Genomic DNA, 24,441 nt, shown 5'->3' on the forward strand with positions numbered 1-24,441 from the left:
ATACATATATATACATATGGCTTGTAATACCAATTTTAGGAACTTACACTGAGGAAATAGTGATGGGTGAACAGTTTGAACTACTGTACATCTTTTTTAATTATAGAGACAGGGTCCCACTATGTTGCCCAGGCTGTAATAAAATCCTCCTGGGCTTAGGCAATCCTCCTGCCTTAGCCTCCCAAAGTGCTGGGATTACAGACATGAGCCATCATACCTTGCCACTACATACCTTTAACAGCGATAAGGTAGTTCACTGCATGAATATACTAATATTAATTGAATGAACTCCCTACTATTGAACACTTATACCATGTCCAAATTTTAGTAATACAAAACATGGCAATGAACATTCTTTTATTGAAATCCAGGGCCGCCTCTTAGTACTGGGGCATAAGGAGGAAAAAAATTAAATAAATAAATCCAGGGTTGGGTGCGGTGGCTCATGCCTGTAATCCTAGCACTTTGGGAGGTGAGCAGATCACCTGAGGTCAGGAGTTCAAGACCAGTCTGGCAAACATGGCAAACCCTGTCTCTACTAAAAATATAAAAATTAGCCAGGCGTGGTGACAGGTGCCTTCAATTCCAGTTACTTGGGAAGCTGAGGCAGGAGAATCGCTTGAACCCAGGAGGGGGAGGCTGCAGAGATTGCGCCACTGAACTCTAGCCTGGGCGACAGAGTGAGAGTCCATCTCAAAAATAAATAAATAAATAATACAAATAAATAAATAAATCTGGCTGGGCACAGTGGCTCACACCTGTAATCCCAGCACTTTGGACGGCCAAGGCAGGCAGATCACTTGAGGTCAGGAGTTCAAGACCAGCCTGGCCAACACGGTGAATGAAACCCTGTCTCCAATAAAAATACAAAAATTAGCCAGGCATGGTGGCGTGCGCCTGTAGTCCCAGGTACTTGGGAGGCTGAAGCAGGAGAATCGCCTGAACTCAGGTGGCAGAGGTTGTAGTGAGCCAAGATGGCACCACTACACTTCAGCCTGGGCAACAGGGTAAGACTCTGTCTCAAATAGTAGTAGTAATAATAAATAAATAAATAAATAAATAAATAAATAAATAAATCCGACTAGGCAGGGTGGCTCACGCCTGTAATCCCAGCACTTTGAGAGGCTGAGGCGGGTAGATCACCTGAGGTCAGAAGTTTGAGACCACCCTGGCCAACATGGTGAAACCCCATCTCTACTAAAAATACAAAAATCAGCCAGGCACAGTGGCGGGTGCCTGTAATCCCAGCTACTAGGGAGGATGAGGCAGAAGAATCGCTTGAACCCAGGAGGCGGAGGTTGCAGTGAGCCGAGATCGTGCCCCTACACTCCAGCCTGGGCAATAGAGCAAGACTCCGTTTCAAAAATCAATCATCAATCAATCCACGTGTCTGTGCTATGCCAAGATCTTAGACACTCTGAGCTGTGAATCTAAACTGTTCCTACACAAGATGGGCTACACCACTAGCTAGCTAAGATAAGTAATGGTACTTCATAACAGGTCTTGAATTCTGATGTTTCGCTACAGAATCATGACTTCGTGGAAGGAGGGCCACATTAGGATTTACAATTATTTTGGATTTAAGTGACATAATTTTTATAAGCTTTACATCTGGCAGTAAATTGATTTCTAATCCTTGATTTTTTTTTTTTTTTAATGGAGTCTCGTTCTGTTGCCCAGGCTGGAGTACAGTGGCACCATCTCAACTCACTGTAACCTCTGCCTCCTGGGTTCAAGTGATTTTCCTGCCTCAGCCTCCCGAATACCTGGGACTACAGGGGCACGCCACCACGCCCGGCTAATTTTTTGTATTTTTAGTAGAGACGGGGTTTCACTGTGTTAGCCAGGATGGTCTCCTGACCTCGTGATCCGCCTGCCTCGGCTGGTCAAAGTGCTGGGATTACAGGTGTGAGCCACCGCGCCTGGCCTCTAATCCCTGATTTTGGAGGTCTCTGTTAAAAATGAACTGAGTCCTAAAAGCCAGTTTTGGCAAGACACCTTGATTTTACCTAGTACCCACCAAAGTCACCACATAAACTCTGACAACATACAACGGTGGTTTAGCTACCTTAAGCATCTATCTAAACAAAAATTTGTTAAAAATAAATTCTTGCTGGGCGCAGTGGCTCATGTCTGTAATCCCAGCACTTTGGGAGGCCGAGGCGGGCGGATCACCTGAGGTTGGGAGTTCAAGACCAGCCTCACCGACATGGAGAAACCCCATCTCCACTAAAAATACAAAATTAGCTGGGCGTGGTGGTGCATGCCTGTAATTCCAGCTACTCGGGAGGCTGAGGCAGGAGAATCGCTTGAATCCGGAGGTGGAGGTTGCGGTGAGCCAAGATCGCTCCATCACACTCCAGCCTGGGCAACAAGAGCGAAACTCTGTCTCAAAAAAACAAACAAACAAAAAAGAAATTATTCTTAGGCTGTTAAATCAGAACCCTATTTTGTATTGCTTTTATATGCTTACAAATCCCATCACCTATTTCCAATCTGAAAAATAAAAAGGGAAATAAAAGGATTGGTCCAATAGTCTGATTTCATAAGAATCTTTATTTCTTCCTATGGAAGATGGAAATTGATTTCTTTTTTTTCGTTTTCTTTCCAAGATGGAGTCTCACTCTGTCGCCCAGGCTGGAGTGCAGTGGCTCAATCTCAGTTCACTGCAACCTCCGCCTCCCGGGTTCAAGCGACTGTCCTGCCTCAGCCTCCCAAGTAGCTGGGACCACAGGCATGCGGCATCATGCCTGGCTAATTTTTGTATTTTTAGTAGACATGGGGTATCACCATGTGGGTGGTCTCGAACTCCTGGCCTCAAGTGATCCACCTGCCTCAGCCTCCCAAAGTGCTAGGATTACAGGAGTGAGCCACTGCGCCTGGCCTGAAATTGATTTCTATATACTCAAGGATGCTAATAGTTAACGTGTAAGTTATTCAGGAGAAAATCTCTACACAGGAAACTTTCAGGTTTTTGTTCCCTGGTGACATTTCCAGGTATAAGGCCTTCTACTCAGAATTAACAGGGAGCTTTATCCCTAACTTGCAAACTACTGGAGAGCAGAGATTATAATTACATATCTGGTATATGAAGATATTACAAACTCTCAACAATAGTGTTAAATAATGATAATATGGCCGGGCGTGGTGGGTCACGCATATAATCCCAGCACTTTGGGAGGCAGAGGTGGGGGTCAGGAGTTCGAGACCAGGCCGGCCAACATGGCAAGACCCTGTCTCCACTAAAAATACAAAAATTAGCTGGGCATGGTGGTGCATGCCTGTAATCCCAGCTACTTGAGGGGGCTGAGGCACGAGAATCACTTGAACCTGGGAGGCGGAGGTTGCAGTGAGCCAAGACTGTGCCACTGCACTGCAGCCTGGGCAACAGAGTAAGACCCTGTCTCAGAAAAGAAAATAATAATAATAATATCGCTCTTATCTCACACATACTTCCTAAGTGTAACAGCATTAAGACTTGAGGACCGGCCGGGCGCGGTGGCTCGAGCCTGTAATCCCAGCACTTTGGGAGGCCGAGACGGGCGGATCACGAGGTCAGGAGATCGAGACCATCCTGGCTAACACGGTGAAACCCCGTCTCTACTAAAAAATACAAAAAACTAGCTGGGCGCGGTGGCGGGCGCCTGTAGTCCCAGCTACTCGGGAGGCTGAGGCAGGAGAATGGCGTGAATCCGGGAGGCGGAGCTTGCAGTGAGCTGAGATCCGGCCACTGCACTCCAGCCTGGGCGGCAGAGCGAGACTCTGTCTCAAAAAAAAAAAAAAAAAAAAAGACTTCAGGACCAAGACCATACGGTTGTGTATTTGCCCATCGAGAATCAAAAGCCCTCTCCAGGGGCTATTTTGAGCTCCAAAAAACTCACTGTGTGACTGAGAGAAGCAACTCCTTTTGTTGCATATTCTACTACTGTATTTTTGAGTGCCTACTTCAGTCCTTCTCACCATCATTTTTTAGGATAAGAAAATGCAGGTTCATCTAGCTGAAACAACGATTTTAAAAGATGAGTGTTTATTGTACAAACAACACTTTATCAACAATACAGAAATTTAAAATGCAAGAAAGATCACTCAGAACCTTCTCTCTTTTAAAATCTGTTTTTCATTTGTCAGGTTCCTGTTTAGCCTTCAACCACATACATATTATAATTGTGCACAGCTGTTATCAGCAGAGACAGGATTTTGTATCTCATTTCATTAAACATATTGAATGCTTTGCACATTACAGTCTCCATAATTATGTTAATGTCTGCATAATACCATCCAGATTTGATTTATCACAATTTACTTAAGTATTCAATTGCTAGTATTTAGATTAAGTAGCTTCCAATTATTATCTTGTTAAAAACGACTTTTCCTTTGGATAAATTCTCAGGTATGAACATTTTAGGTGAAAGGGTATAACATTTTTAGGCTCTTCTTTCAACAGATACTATGTACTTTCGTGTTTTTTTCTTTTTTTGAGACAGGGTCATGTCCTGTCACCTAGGCTAGAGTGCAGTGATGTAATCCCATTTAACTGTAGCCTCGACTTCCCAGACTCAAGCCATCCTCCCACTTGAGCCTCCTGAGTAGCTAGGACCAAAGGCACAAGCCACCATGCCCAGCTAATCTTAAATTTTTTTGTAGAGATGGGGTCTCACTACATTGCCCAGGCTGGTCTTGAACCTCTGGGCTCAAGTGATCTTCCTGTGTCGGCTTCCCAAAGTGCTGGATTACAGTCATGAGCCACTATGCCCAGCCAATACTGGCCAACATGGTGAAACCCCGTCTCTACTAAAAAACACAAAAAAATTAGCCAGGCGTGGTGGTGGGCGCCTATAATCCCAGCTACTTGGGAGGCTGAAGCAGAAGAATCACCCGAACCTGGGAGGCAGAGGTTGCAGTGAGCTGAGACCGAGCCACTGCACTCCAGCCTGGGCAACAAGAACAAAACTCAGTCTCAGAAAAAAAAAAAAAAAAAAAGGGCCAGGTTGATGGCATGTGGTATAGTCCCAGCTACTCAGGATTCTGGGGCAGGAGGATCCCTTGAGCCCAGGAATTTGAAGCTGCAGTGAGCCATGACTGCACCACTGTACTCCACCTTGGGTGCAAAACCCTGTCTTGAAAAAGAACAAAGTGGCCGGGCGTGGTGGCTCACGTTTGTAATCCCAGCACTTTGGGAGGCTGAGGTGGGCATATTACATGAGGTCAGGCGTTTGAGACCAGCCTGGCCAGCATGGTGAAACCCCGTCTCCACTAAAAATACAAAAATTAGCCAGGCATGGTGGCATCTGCCTGTGGTCCCAGCTACTTGGGAGGCTGAGGCACAAGAATCGCTTGAACCTGGAGGCAGAGGTTACAGTGAGCCAAGATCACGCCACTGCACTCCAGCCTAGGCAACACAGTAAGACTCGATTTCAAAACAAAGAAAAAGAAAAAAGAGAGAACAAAGCAACCCTGACATAACGGGTTAGCCTGATACTCTCAGGTAGGCCTTGGTATCCTAGTGTAAATAAATAATTTCAGAGAACATCAACATCAGTCAAGGCCACTCTGTAACTGTGATAAAGACAAAAACAAGACCACTCTGTAATCATACCTGAACACAGACCAAAACAAGAACACTGGCCAGGCAAGGTGGCTCACGTCTGTAATCCCAGCACTTTGGGAGGCCGAGGTGGGTGGATCACCTGAGGTCAGGAGTTCGAGACCAGCCTGGCCAACATGTTAAAACCCTGTCTTTACTAAAACTATGAAAATTAGCTGTGCGTGGTGGCATGTGCCTGTAGTCCCAGCCACTCGGGAGGCAGAGGTGAGAGAATCACTTGAACCTGGGAGACGGAGGCTGCAGTGAGCCAAGATCGTGCCACTGCATTCCAGCCTGAGCGATAGAGCGAGACTCCATCTCAAAAAACAAACAAACAAACAAAAAACCCAAGAACACTGCCTAAACCACAAAAGATCAAATATCCCCTTAACCTTGCTAATATAAATGACAGTTTCATCTTTATCAATTGCAGCTTTAATCTCCTTCTAGATAAGATTAAGATACCCAAACATAGAATTTGCCCCTGTTGTGACAGTATCCATCTGGAGCAAAGGGCTATATCCTTAAGCCTTCCCCCAAATCACGTGCAACAAGTCCCAGTGTTGTAACACCTTTCTGGCACTCTTACTGAGCGGTCCCTTGCTCCTCTATGGAGAAGGTTCTCCCAGGTACAACAAGCAACAACATCTGACTTGTTCTGCAACAAGAACAGTCCCTGATAGTCTTTGGCTGGAGAGTGTTGACAACGGGAAGTAAGAGTTCACGTCCAAAATTAAATACCTCCAACTGTGTAGATCATCACTCTGCTGATCACCATCCTTCTCCTCAAATCACACCCCACCCCTAACCCCTTCAAGAGTCCTCCTTTCGGCCAGGCACGGTGGCTCATGCCTGTAATTTCAGCACTTTGGGAAACCGAGACAGGTGGATCACGAGGTCAGACGATCAAGACCATCCTGGCCAACAGGGTGAAATCCCATCTTTACTAAAAATACAAAAATTAGCTGGGCGTGGTGGCATGTACCTGTAATCCCAGCTACTTGGGAGGCTGAGGCGGGAGAATCGCTTGAACCCAGGAGGCAGAGGTTACAGTGGGCTGAGATCGTGCCACTGCACTACAGCCTGGCGACATAGCGAGACTCCGTCTCAAAAAAACAAAATTAAGTCCTCCTTTCTTGATTTATTTTCTGTATTCTCCTGGTTTTCCTGAGTTCCCTGCTCCCCCGCAGCAGTTCTTCTTGCCCTGTAAATGTACATGTTTTCCAAGGTTCTCTCCTTGGCTTATCTGTCAGTATCAGTGGTTCTTAACCATTTTTGGCTCATAGTACTCTCTTTGAAAATCTAAGGACAAAAACTAAGAACTACTTCCCACACCACCCCCCCAAAATCTTGCCCAGAAAGTACACATATAATCAAAACTTTGCAATTTTAGGGAAAGTTTACACAACTCAAGCCAGGAATGCCTGCTCTCTACCCTCTTTCCCATGGTAATGTAACAATTTCAATAATTCCTTCTACATAAATGACTGCCAAATCACTAACTTCAATCCTTACTCTCTGCCAAACTTAAACTAATTGATGAAAAGGACAAAACCCAAATCCGTTCCTTAATATTCACTCTGCCATCTTTCCAGTTATATAGGTTCAAGACATTAGTATCTTTTTATTTATTTATTTATTTTTATATTTTAATTTTTTTAGACGGAGTCTCGTTCTGTTGCCCAGGCTGGAGTGGAATGGCGCAATCTCAGCTCACTGCAACCTCCACCTCCCGGGTTCAAGCGATTCTCCTGCCTCAGCCTCCCAAGTAGCTGGGATTACAGGCACCCACCATCATGCCCAGCTAATTTATTTGTACTTTTATAGAGACAGGGTTTCACCATGTTGGCCAAGCTGGTCTCGAACTCCTGACCTCCGGTGATCCGCCCGCCTTGGCCTTCCAAAGTGCTGGGATTACAAGTGTGAGCCACCTCACACTACCAAAGAAAATCTTTTTAACACTAGGCCCAAATTCCTACACGGCAACAGTTGGCTGATGTCAAGAATGTCTTCTGTAGTTCTTTGCAGCCCCTACTACTCCTTACTGTCTTGTGCCTAGCAAACTTTTCTTTACTTAGCTTTTCTGTCTGGCTCCGCAGCCTATCTGAGTTTGCATAAGTCTAAACCACGAACATATACCTAACCCACCCCAGCTGCCAGACCCATGTTCTAATTAAGGTTATACCACCTCTAATTAAGTAGTTTTGTAAAAGTATGACTGTATTGTTAACAATGATAAAAACAACAGTTGGCTATCCTTGCTGTTACTGCTGTGCTAGCTGGGGCCAAGAAATTTGGGGATCGAATGACTGCCCCTAGTTTGATTGTTAGCCCACAGCACAGGGACATTCTACATCAAAACTTTACTATTGAGAATACAACATAATCTCTCCCACCTCTGAAATCTTCACACATTATCCAAATTTAAATAAGTTACAATTATTTAAATAATTTTCCTCTCTTCAAATTGTGGGAAAAGTTGATGGAATCATTTTTACTGCTACTAGTACTTCTAAATAAGTAAGATATTGCTCACTTAAGAGTATTTTCCAGATGCATGCAGATACTTTCGCAGCACCAGATTATTATCACTCCCATTTTGCAGATACAAAAACAAAAGCACAAATAAGGGAATCATTTGCCCAATGTCACAAAGTTCAGAGAAGAGCACTATTCCTAGTTCCCTGCTTTGGTTCTGGAAGCTAAGCAAAAACAAACAAATACTAACTATAAAATGCAAACAGCTCTCCTTGCCCCAAACACTAGGTTATGAGGACGCAGGAAGACAGAAAGAGGTAGGAATTAAGAGTAGGTTAAATTATTACTTATTATGCTCGCCTTCAAAATAGTGTCAATAAATTCAAGAAGCAAGAGGCTGTGATTAATTCAGTTTACAATTCAGTAATATCTGCTAGGCTAAACACCATGATGCATGTGAGGTAAATGGAATGAACTCTTCCAAGCAGAAGACTCTTTTTCTACCCCAAGTGACAAGGATGACAGTTCTCAACCATGAGTGGGCAGCTGGAGAGACCAAGAAAAGGAAGTTCTGTGGAGGCTTGTTGCCACCACTTAGTTTTGAAAGGCTTCTGTGTAAGACAAGCGACTCTCAACAGAAGAGGAAATGAAAGGCTGGCCCCAGCCACCATGGTATTATTTCCTTCCTCAGAACTGTTTAAATTTTTGTCATGTCCTTTATAAACAGACCAACCACCATGGTATTATTTCCTTCCTTAAAACTGTTTAAATTTTTGCCTACGTCCTTTATAAACAGACACTTCTCCTAGTACTTAAGATTTTCTTTTTTTTTTTTTTTTTTTTTTTGGCGGAGTCTCGCTCTGTGGCCCAGGCTGGAGTGCAGTGGCCGGATCTTAGCTCACTGCAAGCTCCGCCTCCCGGGTTCACGCCATTCTCCTGCCTCAGCCTCCCGAGTAGCTGGGACTACAGGCGCCCGCTACCTCGCCCGGCTAGATTTTTGTATTTTTTAGTAGAGACGGGGTTTCACTGTGTTAGCCAGGATGGTCTTGATCTCCTGACCTCGTGATCCACCCGTCTCGGCCTCCCAAAGTGCTGGGATTACAGGCTTGAGCCACCGCGCCCGGCCAAGATTTTCTTAATCTAGAGCAAGCTTCTCTCTTTTCATGATCCAAAATGTGTTTCAGTCCAGGGTCAATTTACTCACACATTATGACATTACTTGTCTATTCATACAGGGTGAGGTGAAAATGGAGGGAGGGCTGGGCGTAATCATTTCCCACCCCTAGGCCCTAGGCATTGCCTCTTTTTATTTGCCATTCTGACATGCCATTTATCTGACATGCTATTCGTGGACTCTGTTCCAAACATTTCTGCTCTTTGACTTATTTTATCGTGGCCTATAATTGGGTTGGTTACAAAGCTTACTGAGAAATTTTTCACTTCATTTATAACTGTCTTTCTAGTCACTCTTAAAAAGGCTACTTTCCAAAGAGCAAATGCTTATACCCTGAAATATACTACCAGACACACATTCCCTGCCTTCCTTATAGAAAACAGTTCATGTATTTCTCATATCTCAGTTTATTATACATTTTTAGATTCTATTCACTAAAAAACAGCCAAGTGTGCTATTTTAAATACTTCGACATATGTTCTTAGGCTGTTTTCACTATTATGTATCATGAATGATGCTCTGAGCATCATTATTTCTTAAGTCTTTCCTTTGAGGCCTAAGGTTTAAAAACCAGCATAAAAAGATGAGGCAAAAACAAACAAACAAACAACCCTCTAGAAGCAGCACATCCAGAGAGGGCCTAAAGAAATACACTCCTTTGAAGACTTACCAGAAAAGAAATGTATGAGTGAAAAAAGGAGCACAAAAAGAGAGGAAGAAGTCATCAACGGGAAAGAATGGAAAAGAGAGTAAGGCTGGTCCCTTCTAAAAGAAACAGATGGGAAAACTAGCAGCGAGAGGTTCTACAGCAAGTGGCACGATATATCCAGGACCTAGGGGAGAGGTCACAGCCCCCCAGACACTTACCGTGTTGCATTTTGTGCCACACACCACTTGCCTATGATTCAACCACTGAGATGCAAACACTTTATTAAGGGTCCCAAGGTGAAACTCTCTCTCCTTCAGGAGACTGGGAAGTTGCTGTGCTGCATAACCATGCAACACTCGAGAGTAGCTGGTTTCATTCTGTAGCCTGACTTCCCGGTTCTTCAAGTAGTATACTAAGGATCTCTTCACAGGAGGAAGTCTTTTCCTTTTGTGAAGCGTGTGATCCCAGCCAAACTGTGGAAACAACATTAGAAATCAGGGCTTTGGCTGCTCTTCTAACGAACGGATCCTGCTGTATTACAGAAGTCACCAACAACTCATAACTCATACTGCAGAATTTACAAACAACAGAAATACAAACACAAGAGAACAAGAATCTCAATCCAGAAAGTCGTTTAACTCTTCCAACATTAAAAAAAGTTGCTCAGAGTCAAACTTACCTATGTGAATTACAAGGGCTAAAAGTCAAGGGAATCAATGAAGAATAGAACAGGCTAAAAGGTTTACTAGACCTTTCAGGAGTGAAAGATTGAAGGAAATGAGAGGTCGAGTGATTCCCATACCAACCTGGGCTGCATCTCTGCCCAGCCCCCTTCTCCCTCTCAGTCTGCACTCCCACTGGAGCAGGTAAGATACAGTCCAAGGAGACAGACCTGAGCGCCAGGTCTTCCAGGGATGCATCATCAATGACCGTTCCTCTGTCATCATGCCCGCGCTCCAGGCAGTTGAAGAATTCGAAAAATCAACCACCAACGGGGTAGTAGGCCCCCGGGAAATCAGAGGCCATATCTACGTCCAAGAAGACCTTCCTTTCCAAAGGGGGCGGTATAGAGATGATACCTGGGAACTGTTGTTTCTTTTGGGGTCCAAACGCCAAAAAGCCCAGTTCAGGGTTGGGTATACATATAGGGAGACTCCTTCTTTCTTCGAGGAGGGACGCAATCATCCCAGCTTCCTAGGGTCCATTGAAGGTAGTGTTCACTCTACCAAAGTTGGTTTCCGATTCCCTTAACTTCGGTTTCCCCTTCCTCCAAAGCCAGGATTCTGGTTTCTTTTCAAGCCCTATCCACGGCTGCAGGCCTCCCGCGGATTATGTCCCATTGCTGAGTTCCCCTTTGGCTCCTCACCGCCCTGGCCTATCTGCCCTCCAGTTAACGAGGGTCCAGCCCTGACTCCACAAGCCCTGGCCCCATTCCTGTTTTGCCTCTGACTGCAGACCTTGGACCCCGATTCCTGTCGCAGGATCTGCGGACCCTAAACCCCTCTTGGTGCTTCGGCCTCACCACCTAGGTGCCGGCCTCTCAACCCTCACCTGCTGGCCCTGAGCGTCGCTCCCAGCTCCCGGCGAGGCGGGCGCTTTCCGCTTCCTGCTAACTGCTTTCCGGGCCATAGTGGGCAGCGCAGCCGCGGCCCCGCAGCCACATGGGGCGGGGGAAGAGAGGGATAGCAGGACGGCGGGTCATATACTGGGCCCCGGGGCCGCGCACCTTAGTGCGCCCGGCCCGGAAAATGGCCCGGACCCGGAGCGGCAGCAGAAAAAAGGCGGAAAGAAGGGAAAGAGAGAGGAAGGACTGGGGCCAGGAGAGGGAAGGTGAAGCGAGAACTAGAAGCTTTCCGACGGCAGAGCCTGGAAGGACGGCGAGCGATTAGAACCAAAACACCCCCTCCCCCTTGCCCGCGCGCCGTCACCCTTGCGCAGCCGCACTTTGGACAGCGTCGCCACGGAAACGCCGCCGGAAGGAGAGGGGAGGGATTTAGGGATTGGAAGAGACTTAGCTGCTGTTTCCCGGCCGCCGCCGGACCATTTTCGAAGGTCGTTTGGCAGCCGCTGGAATGGACGTGGACGAGCTGGGGCCGAGGGAATCGGGCTTCTGGCCGCCGACCTCCGACCCCAGCCCGCCTATCCGCAGGCACCCGGAAATGAGGACCACCAGCGCTGCTGGGGGAAGGAATCCCCCCCTAGTGCAGGCCTTTAGCCGGTAGCCGCTACCGGTTACCTCCCATCTGGCACGAAACGTTTCCCTGAATCTGCCACAAACCGTGCTCTGGCTCCAAGGGCTGGACAGGGGGGTGAGGGTTGGGACAGAAGCCGCCCCCACCCGTCAAAGTGAAGTCCAGTCAGGAAGCCAAGGCAGTGTGGCCAGACTTTCCCACCGCTGAGAACCTGCCCAGCACAACCAACCCAGGCCGACCCACGGGTCTCCGGCTACCCTCTTCCCACCCCTGGGTAGCCCTCAGGCTCCATTCTCCGCTCTGTCTCCTCCTGATCCTTTCTCCTGTCCGAACTGCTTCAGCCCCTCATCACCTTCCCCTTACGGTGCGACTTCACCATCCCCTTTAGATTTCCATGACCCGCCATCTAATCACATGGTCTTTTGTGCTTTATGAAGTAGGCATCACGCTGTAACTTATCTGTCGCTGCCTGCCTTACTCTTGGATTCAGGTTGCGTCTCCATTAGGGCAGGTTAGGAATTCTGAACCACAGGAAAGAGTGGTCATTTTTGGCTTGCCAGTCCAGTTAGAGCTGGCGTTGGCCACCAAACAAGGGGGCTTCATCAGGATCACCCTTGCCAGCATTTTTGGAAGATCCTGAAGGAATATGACTGCCAGCCTTCATTTTCCTCAAGCAAACAAACCCTCCGAGGAAGTAGGATGCTCTTGCTTGGGGCCGATTGCCCTCAGGCTGTGGTGCCCAGTTACCTGCTGGTCCCTTCAGGCTTCAGGCCTCAGGCCTCATACCTCCAAGGAGCTCTGTTGGACCATCTGAAGTTCTGTCAACAAGGAGATTTGGATTTGTTTTCCAAGCTGAACCAAAGACCAGATTGAAGCAGGGTCTCCTGTCATCCCAAGTCGGCACTGCCACTAACCCCTAATGTCTTGGGAAAGGCAGCTCCATCTTATTTGGTCAGGCCTGTCCCTTTAGAGATATGCACATAGTGAGTGGGTCAGGAGTGGGTCAGCTTTCTTTTTTGAGTCTGTTCTAGTTCTCTCTTGCCCCGCAATGCTCTGGATGACCCAGGAGCCCTTGGGCAAGAGTCTGGAATCCTTTGAGAATCTCTCGGCTCAGATTGGGCTGGGCTGGGCTTGGATCCCAGTTTCCTCTGTTAGTGCCAAGAGGGGCACACTGGGAACTGCTGCAGGCTCTTACTCAAAGTTCCTTTACTTCATCTTCACATCCCAGGAACCATCCCCAAATGCACCTTATAGCAGAGCTCATCTTTTTTTTTTTTTTTTTTTTTTTTTTTGAGATGGAGTCTTGCTCTGTAGCCTAGGCTGGAGTGCATTGGTATGATCTCGGCTCACTGCAACCTCTGCCTCCTGAGTTCAAGTGATTCTCCTACCTCAGCCTCCTGAGTAGCTCACATTACAGGCGCCCGCCACCCTTGCCCAGCTAACTTTTTTTTTTTTTTGAGATGGAGCTGGCATGTTTTGATTGGTAAGTGAAGGCAATAAGTAAAACTATTTCTGAGAGTCACAGTAGGCTGTTTTAACAGGTATTAGATAAAACTGCTTTCAGATTACAGCAGGCAGTTTCAGCAGTGAGGCTCACTAAGAATGCCATTCTTGGAGTAAAGTTACGTGCCCTGAGTACTTTTTCCCCCAGTCACTCTACTACTTTATTATCATTATTATTTTATTATTTTACTTTTTAGACAGGGTCTTGCTCTGTCGTCCTGGCTGGAGTCCAGTGGCACGATTTCAGCTCACTGCAACCTTCGCCTCCTGGGTTCAAGCGATCCTCCCTCCTCAGCTTCTCAAGTAGGTGGGACTACAGGCATGCGCCACCAGGCCTGGTTAATTTTTGTATTTTTAGTAGGGACGGGGTTTCACTATGTTGGCCAGGCTGGTCTCAAACTCCTGACCTCAGGTGATTGGCCCAACTTGGCCTCCCAAAGTGCTGGGATTACAGGCGTGAGCCAGCGCACCTGGCCTGCAGTTTTTGAAAGCAATTGTGAATTAAATTTCCAAAATGGACTTTCATTCTGTGTTGTTTGCATAGAAATGGTGAGCTCTTGGCCAGGCACAGTGGCTCATGCCTGTAATCCTAGCACTTTGGGAGGCTGAGGTGGGCGGATCACCTGAGGTCAGGATTCTGAGACCAGCCTGGCCAACATGGCAAAACCCCATCTCTACTAAACATACAAAAATTAGTGGGCAACCATCCTGGCTAACATGGTGAAACCCCGCCTCTACTAAAAATACAAAAATTTAGCTGGGCATGGTGGCAGGCACCTGTAGTCCCAGCTACTCGGGAAGCTGAGCCAGGAGAATGGCTTGAACCCAGGAGACTGAGGCTTCAGTAAGCCAAGATCGAGCCACTGCACTCCAGCCTGGGCAACAGAACGAGATCCCGTCTCAAAAAAAAAAAAAAAAAAAAAAAAAAAAAAGAAAGGAAAAAGAAATCAAACACCACGCTGCTGGGCATGGGGCTCACCCCTGTAATCCCAGCACTTTGGGAAGCTGAGGCAGGTAAATTGCTTGAACTCAGGAGTTTGAGACCAGCATGGGCAACATAGAAAAATCCTGTCTCTATAGAAACATACAAAAATTAGCTGGGTTGGGTGGCATGCGCCTGTAGTCCCAGCTACTTCGGAGTTGGGAGGCTAAGGTGGGAGGATAACTTGAGCCCAGAGGGTGGAGGTTGCAGGTGGAAAGCCAATATCATACCACTGCACTTCAGCCTGGGAGATCCAGACTCCATCTCCAAAAAAAATCAAACACAAAGCAGTAATTCCTTTTTTTATTTTTATTTTTTGAGGGACAAGTTCTCGCTTTTTTGCCCAGGCTGGAGTGCAGTGGCATGGCATGCGTGTGCCACCACACCCAGTTTATTTTTTATTTTTTGTAGAGACGGAGTCTCGCCTTGTTTCCCAGGCTGGTTTTGAACTCCTGGGCTTAAGCGATCCTCCCGCCTTGGCCTCCCAAAGTACTGGGATTACAGGTATGAGACACTGAGCCCAACCAAAGCAGTAATTCCTAAATGTAATTAGTAAATGCCTAATTTCATGTTTATGAAGTATGAAAACAGGTACAACTGATCCATGGTAAGAGAAGTCAGTCATTACCCTTAAGCAGGATTACTAACTGGCGGGGGACCTCAGGGAGCCTTCTGAGGTTCTGGAAATTTCTTTTTTTTCTTTGTGAGACAGAGTCTCACTTTCCTGCCCAGGTTGGGGTGCAGCAGCACGATCTCAGCTCACTGCAACCTCTGCCTTCCGGGTTCAAGTGATTCCCTTGCCTCAGCCTCCCAAGTAGCTGGGACTACCGGCTTGCACCACCACACCTGGCTGATTTTTGTATTTTTGGTAGAGATGGGGTTTCACCATGTTGGCCAGGTTGGTCTCAAACTCCTGACCTCAGGTGATCCACCCACCTCAGCTTCCCAAAGTGCTGGGGTTACAGGCATCAGCCACCACACCTGGCCTGGACATTTCTTTTTTTTTTTTGTGAGACAGAGTCTCACTTCATCACCTAGGCTGGGTGCAATGGCGCGATCTCAGCTCTCTGCAACCTATGCTTCCCGGGTTCAAGCGATTCTTCTGCCTGAGCCTCCTGAGTAGCTGGGATTACAGGCGCCCCCCACCATGCCTGGCTGATTTTTTTGGTATTTTTAGTAGAGACGGGGTTTCTCCATGTTGGTCAGGATGGTCTCGAACTCCCGACCTCAGGTGATCTGCCCCCCTCGGCCTCCCAAAGTGCTGGGATTACAGGCATGAACCACCGCACCCAGCCCTAATTTTTGTATTTTTAGTAGAGACAGGGTTTCCCCATGTTTGCCAGGCTTGTCTTGAACTCCTGACCTCAAGTCATCCGCATGCCTTGGCCTCCCAAAGTGCTGATATTACAGGCGTGAGCCACAGTGTCTGGCTCTCAAACTATACTATTTTGTAGCCTCAAATAAAAACCCCAACAGTTCCAATCTTCTCTAACCCCACTCCTCCAGTTCAATTCTTGTAACCATTTCATCACAGTGCAATGTGCTGCTAGAGGCTCATTAATGGACTCGCACCTGTTACCTTCTCTTGCCTTGGTCTTGGCAGGAATAATAAACAATAGGAAATACTATAAAGTGCTTTGGGCAAACTAAATTGTGTTATACTTGCTTAGTAACAATATTTTCTTTTGTTTATTTGCATAGGTTTCCAGGAACAAACAAAGCAGATGTTAATACAATTCCCTGTTTGACTCTACCCTTCATGTGTTGGAGGTAATTAACCATCTTTGCTAGCAAAGGGGCAAGTAAGAGCTCAGGAGGAAAGTATTTCTGTTAGGAAAAAGGATTTTGGATTTTAATTCATACGAACATAATAAAAACATAGCAAGGAAAGAGACCCGGGGTACATAGGACACAAATGAACACAGATGGAAAGCGCGCAAAAACGGCTCTCTGATGACATAGAGATGTTGGAGGTCTCTGAGGCATGGAATCGTAATTACTTCACTCACTGTGGAAATATTTTTCAGATCCTGGGCCTAGGTTATTAAAAGTGGAAGATATAGGCCAGGCGAGGTGGCTCACACCTGTAATCCCAGCACTTTGGGAGACTAAGGCGGATGGATCACTTGAGGTCAGGAGTTTGAGACCAGCCTGGCCAACATGGTGAAACCTCGCCTCTACTAAAAATACAAAAATTAGCTGGGCATGGTGGCGGATGCCTGTAATCCCAGCTACTCAGGAGGCTGAGGCAGGAGAATCTCTTGAACCTGGGAGGCGGAGGTTGCAGTGAGTTGAGATTGTGCCCCTACACTCTGGGCAACAGGGTGAGACTGTCTCAAAAAAAAAAAAAAAAGGGAGATATGGAGAGACAGCTCATGTCTTAAACTCATAGTTTTAAAGAAAACTAAGGCCAAAAATGACAAGTCATGCAACCAGACGAGAGATAAGCCAGAGCTGGAACCCATGAACTCTGGTCTACATAATTTTCTTTTCTTTTCTCCCTTCTTTCCTTCCTTCCTTCCTTCCTTCCTTCCTTCCTTCCTTCCTTCCTTCCTTCCTTCCTTCCTTCCTTCCTTCCTTTTTTTCTTTTTGGCTTTGAGACCTGCTTGATTTATTCCAATTATTTAATACACAATGATGCAACTGTGATCCCAAAGTATGCAAAGTTAAAGCCTTCAACTGCAGCTGAGGAGAGGGCAGGAATGGTTCACTGGGGACGGTGATAAGTCAGGAATGACAGGCAGGTGGCCATGACCAGGGCAGACCCCTCCCCAGGGCCAGGGACAGGGGAGTGGCCTGAGGAGCAGGACCCAAGGGTAGCCCAGGGCCAGGGAAGGGGGCAGAGACCTCCCCTTGGCCTAGGTCAGGAGCTCAGAAGTGCCACATGGCTGAGGGGGCAGCGGCTCAGGAAGGGCCAGAGGCAGGGCCAGGAGAGCACCATTTTCTGGGGGGCTGGGGGCAGGGAGGTGCCCTACAGGAGAAGCCAGGAGGGGCTGCCTGCCCCGGGATGAGGGCTGGGCTGGAGCAGGCTGCAGCAAGAAAGACCTGAGGCAGGCACAGGGCCTGAGAACCCAGCTGGCTGGGCTTGGGGGGCTCCCAGGGCAGCCTGGCCCAGGGAGCAGTCCTGACTCTGCAGGGGATGCCCAGCGAGGGCCTGCAGACCCCTCAGGGCCTCCCCTGCTCTCTCCCTGGAAAGGAGCTGGGGAACCCATAGTGCAAATCTGCAGACCACTCAGTTATGGAGGGAGGCTGTGCCTGAAGGGGTACACTGGGGTGCGCCCCCTCCACCACCTTGGCCTCCACTGTTGTCCTCAGTACAGCTGCTTCTCCTAAAAGTGCAGACCATGGACGCCACCCTTGATCTGGGCTGACATGATCCGCTTCTCAAACTTGAGCTCTCCTGAGTACATCATGGACGGAGGGACAGACAGGCTGTGGGCCCCGACATCCTGGCAGCCATGCTGGATGCCCACTATGAGGTAGGGCATGAACTTCTGAATGGACCCTTTGTCCTGGATGGAGCCCTAGACACCCTACGTGATCTTCACCTTATCCTCCTCGCTGAATTATCATTTCTGGCTGCTGCTGCTCTTCTCCATGGCATCCAGTGAGCCCATGCCCTGGTACTTCTTGAGCCACACCCCTTCTGAGAAGAAGTACTCACCAGGGGCCTCCATGGTGGCGGCCAGCAGGGAGCCCATCATCACTGTCGAGGCTCCAAGGGCTGGGGCCTTGACCATGTGCCTCACGGTCTGGATGCCTCCATAGGCTACGATGGGCACACCAAAGTGCCAGGCATACTTGGTCACCTTGTACACAGCAGTGCCCTGGGGCCAACCACAAGCCATCACTTCCGAGGTGATGCAGATGGAGCCACAGCCCATGCCCACGCACAGCCGGTCCACACCATCATCAATCAGGTTCTTGACCTGGCCTGCTGTCACCATGTTTCCCCCAATCACCTGGAGGTGGGGGTACTTCTGTTTGATGTCATGCACCATGGTGATCTGATACACCGAGTTCCCTTGGGATGAGTCCAAGACTATGACGTCGATGCCCGCCTGGGTGAGCAGGTCCAGGTGATATTTGTCATCCTCACAGGTGCCCACAGCTGCCCCGCACAGCAGCTGCTTGTGGGAATCCTTGGAGGCCAGAGGGTAGTCTTGGTTCTTCTTCAGGTCAGTGCCAGTGATAATGGCCACCAGCTCATCACGATCATTGACGAAAGACAGCTTCCCTTTCTTGCTGCGCTGCAGGATCTCATTTGCCTCTTTCAACATCTCACCTGCTGGAGCCACCACCAGCTCAATCCTTGGCATCATCACCTCACTAAGGAGGGTGGTATGGTCCTTCTCAGCAAGAAAGTTGGTATTTTGGGAGGTGACGATGCCCTCCAGCTTGCTGCCCATGGTGCCCGTCTCAGTGATGGGGATGCCAGAGAAGCCATGCCACATCTTGGCCTCCAGCACATCACCCACAGTGTGCGAGGGGCTCAGCGCCACGGGGTCCATGATGAAGCCCTGTTCAAACTTCTTAACCTTACGCAGCTCCTTGACCTGGAACTCTAGGGTGCAGTTGTGGTGGATGAAACCAATATCTCCCATCAGAGCAATCACGATGGCCATGTCAGCCTCTGTCACAGTGTCCATGGGGGAGGAGATCAGCGGTGTCTTCAGCGTGATCTTCCGGGTCAGGGCTGAGGTCAGGTCCACCTCATCAGCTGTGAAGTCTATGAATCCTGGGAGAATCAGGAAGTCATGGTAGGTGAGACTGTGGGCGCTGGCGAAGAGCTGCTGCGCTGTGAGCCTGTCCTCGAGCAGGTAGCCGGTGTGCGGCTGATCAGGTAGTCCACCATGCTGCCGCCAGACCATGCGACCCGACAGAAACACTCCCTGGGCCACCTGCCGCTGCGGCTGCTGATGCCGCGCCCCTGCCATGCTGCCGCCGCGGCCTTGAGAGCAGGGTCTGTGGCCCAAGCTGGAGGGCAGTGGTATGATCTCGGCTCACTGCAACCTTTGCCTCTTGGGCTCAAGCCATCCTCCCACCTCAGCTTCATAAGTAGCTGGGACTACAGGTGCATGCCACCATGCCCGCCTAATTTTTGTATTTTTTGTAGAGATGGGGTTTCACCATGTTGCACAGGCTGGTCTTGAACTCCTGAGCTCAAGTGATCTATATGCCTTGGCCTCCCTAGGTGCTGGGATTACAGGCGTGAGTCACCATGCCAGGCCCATAATTTTCAACACTACTACTAGATTAAATATCTGGGTCCAGTTGAAGTTGCAAGTAGTAGTTATTTTAGCATTTCCCTTGTACTCTCATGTTTTCTCTGTATTCAGAACCTGAAATGTTTTATCCAGAACATCTACTACTTTGACAGCAGAGATTCTATTTCTATATGTTATGTATAATTTGGCATACATTGATAGAATTTGTGCTAAGTACAGTACAGACAATTTCTGTTTTTTTTTTATTTATTTATTTAGAGACAGGGTCTCACTATGTTGTCCAGGCTGGACTCACAACTCAAGGGATCCGTCTGCCTCAGCCTCCACAGTAGTTGGCACTACAGGTGCGAGCCATCATTCTCAGTACAATTTCCAATCATTCATTAATTGATCACAGAGTTTGTAAAGTTTCGAGTCCTTGTTTTCTGTTGCTCCTGCCTGTTAAACAATCTTACTTTTATTTGTAACCTTAATAAGATAAGAAAATAGGCCGGGCGCGGTGGCTCAAGCCTGTAATCCCAGCACTTTGGGAGGCCGAGACGGGCGGATCACGAGGTCAGCAGATCGAGACCATCCTGGCTAACCCAGTGAAACCCCGTCTCTACTAAAAAATACAAAAAACTAGCCGGGTGAGGTGGCGGGCGCCTGTAGTCCCAGCTACTCGGGAGGCTGAGGCAGGAGAATGGCGTAAACCCGGGAGGCGGAGCTTGCAGTGAGCCGAGATCCAGCCACTGCACTCCAGCCTGGGCAACAGAGCGAGACTCCGTCTCAAAAAAAAAAAAAAAAGATAAGAAAATAAAGGAAGAGACAAAACTTTTCTACTTAATAAGATCAAGTAATTTATTTATTTATTTTTTTGAGATGGAGTCTCACTCTTGTCACCCAGGCTGGAGTGCAATGGTGTGATCTCGGCTCACTGCAACCCCCTACCTCTCAACTTCAAGCGATTTTCCTGCCTCAGCCTCCCGAGTAGCTGGGATTACAGGCGTCCGCCACCAAATCCAGCTAGTTTTTGTATTTTTGGTAGAAACGGGGTTTCACCATGTTGGCCAGGCTTGTCTCAAACTTCTGACCTCAAGTCATCCATCCGTCTTGACCTCCCAAAGTGCTGGGATTACAGGCATGAGTCACTGTGCCTAGCCAATAAATTTATTTTTAAAAAATCCGCTGGACAAGGTGGCTCATGCCTGTAAATCCAGCACTTTGGGAGACTGAGGCAGGTGATCACTTGAGGTCATGAGTTTGAGACCAGCCTGGCCAACATGGTGAAACCCCGTCTCTACTAAAAATACAAGAACTAGCTGGGCATGGTGGCAGGCACCTGTAATCCCAGCTACTAGGGAGGCTGAGGCAGGAGAATCACTTGAACCCGGGAGGTAGAGGTTGCAGTGAGCCGAGATCATGCCACTGCACTCCAGCCTGGGCAACAGAGCAAGACTCCATCTCAAAAAATAAATAAATAAAATAAAACAAAAATAAAAAATAAGAGACAAATAGCTAATTGGAAGAAAAACAATGTACCTCATCCTACTCACGCTATCTTCCTACCGCCTTCATCCATTTCTGAAATGACTAATGTGGGGTTATATATAAATATAAAAATTGTACACAAATATTACCTACCAATTTTGTTGAGGAGTCTTCCATCAGTCATATTTTTTGACTCAAATACAACACGATCTTGGCATAAAAACAAACACATAGGCCAGACGTTCTTTGCGGAGAGTCATCAGGGTTTCCTGCTTCAACAGTGCTTGGACGGAACCGGCGCTGGTCCTCCATCCCGGCCGGCCGCCCGTAGCCAGCCCTCAGTCACCTCTTCACCGCGCCCTCGGATCGCCCCAAGGCCCCCGCTGCTGCTCCAGCGCCGCGCAGCCACCGCCGCCACCGCCGCCTGTCCTTAGCCTCCGCCATGACGACCGCGTCCACCTCGCAGGTGCGCCAGAACTACCACCAGGACTCAAAGGCCGCCATCAACCGCCAGATCAACCTGGAGCTCTACGCTTCCTGCGTTTACCTGTCCATGTCCTACTACTTTGACCGCGATGATGTGGCTTTGAAGAACTTTGCCAAATCCTTTCTTCACCAATCTCATGAGGAAAGGGAACATGCCGAGAACTGATGAAGCTGCAGAACCAAGGTGGCCGAATCTTCCTTCAGGATATCAAGAAACCAGACTATGACGACTGGGAGAGCGGGCTGAATGCGATGGAGTGTGCGTTACATTTGGAAAGAAATGTGAATCAGTCACTACTGGAACTGCACAAACTGGCCACTGACAAAAATGACCCCCATTTGTGTGACTTCATTGAGACACATTACCTGAATGAGCAGGTGAAAGCCACCAAAGAATTGGGTGACCACGTGACCAATTTGCGCAGGATGGGAGCACCCGAATCTGGCTTGGCAGAGTATCTCTTTGACAAGCACACCCTGGGAGACAGCGATAATGAAAGCTAAGCCTCAGGCTAATTTCCCCATAGCCATGGGGTGAATTCCCTGGTCACCAAGGCAGTGCATGCATGTTGGGGTTTCCTTTACCTTTTCTGTAAGTTGTACCTGAACATCCACTTAAGTTCTTTGATTTGTACCATTCGTTCAAATAAAGAAATTTGGTACCCCCCCACCAAAAAAAAAAAAAAAAAAAAAAAAAAAACACACACACACACAGGCATCAACTAATGATAGAAAAATAAAATGGCTTACAAAATGGAACAAATATTTTCTAAAAATTATTAGACTATTAGGCAACATTTTTCCTCTGATCACAAATGTCCAGAAATGTCTTTAAAGACCATTATCAGCCGGTGGTGGCTCATGCCTGTAATCTCAGCACTTTGGGAGACCGAGGCAGGCAGATCAGTTGAGGCTAGGAGTTTACAGCCAGCCCAGGCAACATGGTGAAACCCTGTTACTACAAAAAAATACAAAAAGTAGCCAGGTGTGGTGGTGTGCACTTGTAGTCCCAGCTAATGGGGGTGGGGCTGAGGTTAGAGGGTTTTTAGAGCCCAGGAGGTGCAGTTTGCAGTGAGAGGAGATCCTGTCTCAAAACAATAACCAAAAACCATTTCCAAGAAATAAACGCAATAAATATTGTGATGTTCCTTCACTGTGTGTGTATTCTTACCACCTATTTGTGTATTTATTGAAATAAAATGGCACACACAAATTTTTCCCTGTTGGTTTTTTGTTTGTTTGTTTGTTCATTTGTTTTCTGAGACAGAGTCTTGCTCTATTGCCCAGGCTGGAGTGCAATGGTGTGATCTTGGCTCACTGCAACCTCTGCCTCCTGACCTCAAGCAATTCTCCTGCCTCATCCTCCCAAGTAGTTGGGATTACAGGTGTCCACCACCATGCCTGGCTAATCTTGGTATTTTTAGTAGAGATGGGGTTTCACCGTGTTGGCTAGGCTGGTTTTGAACTCCTGACCTCAAATGATCCACCCGCCTCAGCCTCCCAAAGTGCTGGGATTACAGGCGTGAGCCACCGCGCCTGGCCCTTATTGTTTAAATATAGTAATTTTATGAGAACTTATCTATTTTATTTTTGTGTTTATTAAAAACATTATTTTTTCTGGGCATGGTGGCTCACACCTGTAATCATAGCACTTTGGGAGGCAGAGGTGGGTGGATCACTTGAGGCCAGGAGTTCGAGACTAGTCTGAGCAACATGATAAAACCCTGTTTATAAAAAAAATATGAAAATTAGCTGGGCATGGTGGCTTGCACCTGTAGTCCCAATTACTTGGGAGGCTGAGGTGGCGAATCACCTAAGCCTGGGAAAGTGGAGGTTGCAGTGAGCTATGATTGAGCCACTGCACTCCAGCCTGTGCAACAGGGTGAGACCTACTCTCAAAAATACATGTAGATGTATTTTTTTTCAAAGTAAAAAAGTAATCTGATAGAGGAAAATGCTCCATTCAGAGTGGGTTGGAATCTGTCTCAGTTCATAAAACTAGGGGCTGAGGTGAGAAAATGAGGCTGAAATAAGCTGCTGCCCTCTGCTGCCTGGGACGGCAGCTTTTGTAACTTTCATACCTAGGAACCAGGCCAACATAGACATGGCCACAAAACCGGGATCTATGCCAAACATACAGGGCCGTGACTGAATTCGCAAAAACCCTAGATAAGGATGGTAAGAGCAGTGAGAAAGAAGGAAGGATATAGCAAAACGAAACTGAACAAAATTGCAAAACTTCCCACTCTAAGATGAACCCGCAAATAAATTTCCTCAACTTATTAAAATTAATTGTAGAGAGGACAGATTCCTCACCACACACACACACACACACACACACACACAAAAACCAAAAAACAAGCAAAATAAAATCCTCCATAATTAGGAGGGTAATTCACTCTAGATAAATGCAAAAAAAAAAAAAAAAAAAAGAATAATCTTTAGAAGACTCCTTTCACAGATACTCTCAATCTAAGAAAATAAACAACAGAAATAGAAGGCTTCAACACAAGTATGCCTCGGATCCTCAAAGGGATAAAGGAAGAATAACAAATTGAATAAACATAAAAAGAGACCTGGCGCATTGGCTCATGCCTATAATCCCAGCACTGTGGGGAGCCAAGGCAGGAGGATCATTCAAGGCCAGGGGTTTGAGACCAGCCTGGGAGATATAGTGAGACCCTGTCTCTAAATA

The 24,441-nt window shown here is 47.5% G+C and overlaps 1 protein-coding gene, 1 long non-coding RNA gene and 2 pseudogenes across 6 annotated transcripts in view; 2 read left to right on the forward strand and 2 right to left on the reverse strand.

Annotated features, from left to right (window-relative positions):
- The window catches only part of LOC105485673 (DDB1 and CUL4 associated factor 12), a 35,616-nt gene extending 23,118 nt beyond the window's left edge, over positions 1-12,498 (reverse strand). Inside the window, exons 1-2 of one of the 5 annotated variants that reach the window (XM_011748018.2) lie at positions 12,430-12,498; positions 10,104-10,358 (exon numbers count right to left, since the gene is read on the reverse strand). In XM_011748018.2, the coding sequence (XP_011746320.1) occupies positions 10,104-10,358; positions 12,430-12,483 (309 nt within the window). In that variant the 5' untranslated portion in view covers positions 12,484-12,498. Of the gene's footprint in view, positions 1-10,103; positions 10,359-10,691; positions 10,930-11,436; positions 12,047-12,345; positions 12,385-12,429 lie in introns of those variants that run through there. The other 4 variants (XM_011748019.2, XM_011748017.3, XM_011748016.3 and 1 more) reach the window with 4 other exon arrangements.
- A 105-nt stretch (positions 12,499-12,603) lies between these two features.
- Positions 12,604-21,664, forward strand: LOC139358154 (uncharacterized). Its single transcript, XR_011612680.1, has 3 exons — positions 12,604-13,060; positions 16,264-16,332; positions 21,542-21,664. It is a non-coding gene; the product is annotated as an uncharacterized lncRNA (long non-coding RNA).
- On the reverse strand, positions 16,387-20,570 carry LOC105485685 (inosine-5'-monophosphate dehydrogenase 1-like; annotated as a pseudogene).
- Positions 21,665-21,683: 19 nt separating the features above from the next.
- On the forward strand, positions 21,684-22,407 carry LOC105485684 (ferritin heavy chain pseudogene; annotated as a pseudogene).
- Positions 22,408-24,441: the final 2,034 nt, after the last annotated feature.

Source organism: Macaca nemestrina, chromosome 14 (assembly GCF_043159975.1).
Source record: "Macaca nemestrina isolate mMacNem1 chromosome 14, mMacNem.hap1, whole genome shotgun sequence".
Lineage (NCBI taxonomy): Eukaryota > Metazoa > Chordata > Mammalia > Primates > Cercopithecidae > Macaca > Macaca nemestrina.